Source organism: Pundamilia nyererei, unplaced genomic scaffold, assembly GCF_000239375.1.
Source record: "Pundamilia nyererei isolate P.nyererei 1_Seehausen unplaced genomic scaffold, PunNye1.0 scaffold00222, whole genome shotgun sequence".
Lineage (NCBI taxonomy): Eukaryota > Metazoa > Chordata > Actinopteri > Cichliformes > Cichlidae > Pundamilia > Pundamilia nyererei.
The window spans coordinates 853,722-858,969 of NW_005187623.1; the positions used below are offsets into that span (position 1 = coordinate 853,722).

Consider the following 5,248-nt stretch of genomic DNA (forward strand, 5'->3'; position numbering starts at 1 on the left):
TGTACCTCTGGTGCAAATTACTGACCTCTGTCATCATTTTAAGTGGGGGAACTTGCACAATCGGTGGCTGACTAAATACTTTTTTGCCCCACTGTATGCTGTGTCTTTGAAAGAGCCTACAGCTTTAATTTCCTCTTCCTCCTGCAGGTTGGCTGCAGTAGGGGACACCTCGTTACTTTTGCCTGTGGAAATGTTTGTTGTGTTTGTGGTGGTAAGGAAGAGGTCTAACAGGGTGCAAAGCTAAACAGGGGTGAAGCTGAGTCTGTAAGGAGCTGTCTCTCTGTAGACACTTTCTGATGGTGGCTACTGCCTCAGTTGTGAAATGTGAGCTGATAGTTTAAAATGTGGACCTTGCTGATGAAGTCCGTGGAGAGTGATGAGTAGTGTTTCCCATAAGTAGAATTTGTGGTTTATAAGGTCAGATTATTTTATCATTATACTGAACTTAACTGAAAAAAGTCTAAACATAAACTGTTATTACCTTATTATCATGTCATTGATGTTTTATTCCAAACAGATCAGTGTTGGATGTATGTGGCCGAGACACTAAAACCTTAACATAAAGAAATGAATGTGATGTGATACATAACTGTGTTCACAGTTTCTTCTGGTAAAATCATCTTCTTCTTGTTTTATAGAAAGATCATGGGAGAACCTGTAGAACAACCACCAACCAAAGCATCAGCAGGTAGGAAATCTGTGGTTTGTCTGATGAGATGTATGGATGTACATGAGGTAGATTCCCTCTTTGTAACATTTTTTTTTTTTTTAGAAAAAAAAGATATTCTGGCATTTGTTAGAAAAAAAATGTCAGAACATTTAGACTTCATTATATATATGCTTGCCTTTAAAACAAACAGTCTCTATCGTTATAAGTACATCAAAATCAAATGTTTCGAAACATGTCTTAATCTTTTTTGGCACATTTTTATAACATGAGAACTGCCAATCTTGTCTGCCAAGCTTGGCAGAAAAAGCAACTGGACTTTTTGTTTTTTACTTTGAACCCACACACCCTAAAATTCAGTATTTGAATATGAGATGATGAAGTTTTAATTCAACAGATTTAGAGTATTTTTCACATGATTGAGATTAAGATGCATGTTTATGTCTCTTTATTCTTCCTGTAGAGGAGGAGCTTGCCAGCGTGCGGTCAGCCTTTGTTTGTAGGGTGTCACCAGAAATCCTCACACAGCTCCTTGAAGATCTTGTAAGTGACGGTGTCTTAAATGAATTGGAGAAAGAATCAATACTGGAAGGGAACCCAGTCAGAGCAGACAAGGCACGCTGCTCCATCGACTCAGTGAGGAAGAAAGGCGACCAAGCCTGCAGGATAATGATCAGACATCTTCAGAGTATAGATCTCTCTCTTTTTTCTCAGCTGCGTTTATACTCTGATCCATCTGCTCAGCAAGGTGAGGTCATGTATCTCTATAAGAATGGTCACCACCAGGTTTGTTGCGATGTGAAAGTGTGAAACTTCAGAATTCATTGTAAGAAAAGGGGGAGGAAAAGAAAGAAAAGCCATAGTTGTTTGACTTGAATGCTTCAGGAAAAAAAATGAAAACAAAATGCCATATTTATATAGAATAATGTAAAGCATTTATTTTTGTGTCCAGAAATGGTTTACATTATCTGTCTTCTTTCTAATTTACAGCAGGAATTATATTTGAATACTGAATGTCTGTCAGGTGCTTCTTTTAAATGGTGAACATAGCAGTAGGGATACATTATAACACTTGAACATTGTACTATTTGGTAACAAAGTTATTTCTTTTGTTTTTTTTTTCTGTTATTTCTTTCTTTTCTTTTTTAAATTCAGATGTTCTTCAGGATTGTCAGCCTAAATTCAAGTCTAACCTGAATAGGAAGTTCCAGTGTGTGTTTGAGGGGATTGCTAAAGCAGGAAACCCAACCCTTCTGAATAAGATCTACACAGAGCTCTACATCATAGAGGGAGGGACTGCAGAGATCAATGATGAACATGAGGTCAGACAAATTGAAACAGTATCCAGGAAACCAGACAGGCCAGAAACAACAATAAGAAAAGAAGACATCTTTAATGACTCACCTGGAAGAGATAAACCAATCAGAACCGTGCTGACAAAGGGAGTGGCTGGCATTGGGAAAACACTCTTAACACAAAAGTTCACTCTTGACTGGGCTGAAGACAAAGCCAACCAGGACATCCAGTTCATATTTCCATTTACTTTCAGAGAGCTGAATGTGCTGAAGGAGGAAAAGTTCAGCTTGGTGGAACTTGTTCATCACTTCTTTACTGAAACCAAAGAAGCAGGAATCTGCAGCTTTGAAGACTTCCAGGTTGTGTTCATCTTTGATGGTCTGGATGAGTGTCGACTTCCTCTGGACTTCCACAAAACTACAATCCTAACTGACCCTTGCAAGTCCACTTCAGTGGAAGTACTGCTGATAAACCTCATCAGGGGGAAACTGCTTCCCTCTGCTCGCATCTGGATAACCACACGTCCTGCAGCAGCCAGTCAGATTCCTCCACACTGTGTTGGCATGGCGACAGAGATCAGAGGATTTACTGACCCACAGAAGGAGGAGTACTTCAGGAAGAGATTCAAAGATGAGGAACAGGCCAACAGAATCATCTCCCACATCAAGACATCACGAAGCCTCCACATCATGTGCCACATCCCAGTCTTCTGCTGGATCACTGCTACAGTTCTGGAGGATGTGCTGAAAACCAGAAGGGGAGGACAGATGCCCAAGACCCTGACTGAGATGTACATCCACTTCCTGGTGGTTCAAGCCAAAGTGAAGAAGGTCAAGTATGATGAAGGAGCTGAGACAGATCCACACTGGAGTCCAGAGAGCAGGAAAATGATTGATTCTCTGGGAAAACTGGCTTTTGATCAGCTGCAGAAAGGAAACTTGATCTTCTATGAATCAGACCTGACAGAGTGTGGCATCGATATCAGAGCAGCCTCAGTGTACTCAGGAGTATTCACACAGATCTTTAAAGAAGAGAGAGGACTGTACCAGGACAAGGTGTTCTGCTTCATCCATCTGAGTGTTCAGGAGTTTCTGGCTGCTCTTCATGTCCATCTGACCTTCATCAACTCTGGAGTCAATCTGCTGGAAGAACAACCTACATCGTCCTGGTGGTCAAATTTTTTTAATGCACCAAAACTACAGCATGTCCACCAGAGTGCTGTGGACAAGGCCTTACAGAGTCCAAATGGACACCTGGACTTGTTCCTCCGCTTCCTCCTGGGTCTTTCACTGCAGACCAATCAGACTCTCCTAAGAGGTCTTCTAACACAGACAGGAAATAGCTCACAGACCAATCAGGAAACATTCCAGTACATAAAAGAGAATCTCAGTGAGAATTTGTCTGCAGAGAAAAGCATCAATCTGTTCCACTGTCTGAATGAACTGAACGATTTTTCTCTAGTGGAGGAGATCCAACAGTACCTGACTTCAGGAAGTCTCTCCACTGGTAAACTGTCTCCTGCTCAGTGGTCAGCTCTGGTCTTCATCTTACTGTCATCAGAAAAAGATCTGGATGTGTTTGACCTGAAGAAATACTCTGCTTCAGAGGAGGCGCTTCTGAGGCTGCTGCCAGTGATCAAAGCCTCCAACAAAGCTCTGTAAGTACAATTGTACTCATCCATTTAACATCCAGTTGTGTCAGTAACTTATTTCTGACACATTTATTTGGCAAACAATAGCTTTTACTTGGGTGGCGTGTTGTGCATTAAACAAAGCATTTCCATTGTGACTTAGTTATAATCAAATTATTTGAATTACTCAGTGAATCATTGCAGCCATAGAATCATCCTTAGTTACACTTTATTAAACTTAGAATTCTGAGTGCTTCTTTGGATGTACTTAGAATTGCTTCTTCACTCACCTCTTTCCACTTTCTGTGTGTTCATGCACCACTGTTGAATGTAACTTACTAAAAAAATCCCTACAAAATCTGTCTACTGCACTGTGCCTTGGTCTTCCACATTGTGATTTTTGTTTGTATTTTGTTTGTTTTTTTGGCCCGTGCTTCCCCTCACTTCAAACTGGTTGAAGCAGATTGTCCAGCACCTCAGTTTATCCTCAATCTGAAACTAGCTGTTTTAGCTATTTAACCTTTAAACACGCCTCCCCTTGTCATCCCTCCTATTGTTGCCATAAAATTTAATCTTGATTTTAAAAATAAACAACCAAATAAAAAAACAACAACAACAACAACAAACAATCCAAGTCAGACTTCATGGCACCAAATTCTTAAGGTTTTGTCAGCCTTTGATGATAAACTGCACCACAATCTAAAACAGGTTTTCTCATCATTATTATTTTTTTCTTTTTTGAGCTTAATTAGGAGTTAAGCATTGATCTCAGTCTGTAGTTCAGCACCACTGAAAGAATAATAATTTCCTAACAGCTTATAAAACAAATGATCGGCATAGTTTTCCTCAGTGTGTTGCATACCTATTTTGTAGATTTATGCATCTATATTGTCTTCCTGTTCATCTTAGCCACACACAGAACAGCTCTTTTTGTTGCAATTGGATCTAGAACACAATTCAAATCAGGCAACATCTCCTAACCTGGGTGATTTTTAAAGTGGATTCTAGGAAGCAGAGTTAAAAATTGTCTTGAACTGCTTGTACGATGATAGCTGTCCTTTATGATAGCCTTGGTTGCCCCACATTGGTAGCCATGCAAGGTGGCTCTCTCCTTGGGCAAGAAGACCATCCAGTCTCACAGTTTTTTTTCCCCTTGTTGGCTGATGATGTTCATTTTGTTTGTTTTTTAGTTGACTTATAGTCATTCTCATCATTGTCTTCAAATTACAGACTCCTGACTGCTGCTATAGATTACCTAGCTTAACAGGTGACCCATTGTTTTGAAAGTTGAGTTGTGATTCCAGTGCCTGGGACTGAGTCTGCTCAAGACCATTTCCTCTGTGTCATTCTCCTCATTTCCCCCTCCCTCCCTGTCTTCTCTATCCTATACAGTGAAGACAAAAGTGAATACCTCAAGTTCTGAAAACTCTTCCCTTTCATCATCTTCCACATGATCTCTCTCATCTTTTTTTTTTTTCTTTTTTGCCTGTCCCATTTGGTTCTTTAGCCATCAGAATTGTTGTCTGAAGACCAACAAGGATACCCAATGGATTTACTTTGCCAAATGGATCATCGTGGCATTGCCGTATTGGTCCATTTGATCGACCTTTGTTTTTATTATTTATTATATTTTATTTTCAGATGTTACAGACGGG

The 5,248-nt window shown here is 40.0% G+C and overlaps 1 protein-coding gene across 1 annotated transcript in view; it reads left to right on the top strand.

The window, feature by feature from the left end:
• LOC102212581 (protein NLRC3-like) overlaps positions 1-5,248 on the top strand; it is a 17,424-nt gene that overhangs the window by 2,393 nt on the left and 9,783 nt on the right. Inside the window, exons 2-3 of the mRNA XM_013914760.1 lie at positions 1,131-1,210; positions 1,834-3,620. Of these exons, the coding sequence (XP_013770214.1) occupies positions 1,131-1,210; positions 1,834-3,620 (1,867 nt within the window). The remainder of the gene's footprint in view (positions 1-1,130; positions 1,211-1,833; positions 3,621-5,248) is intronic.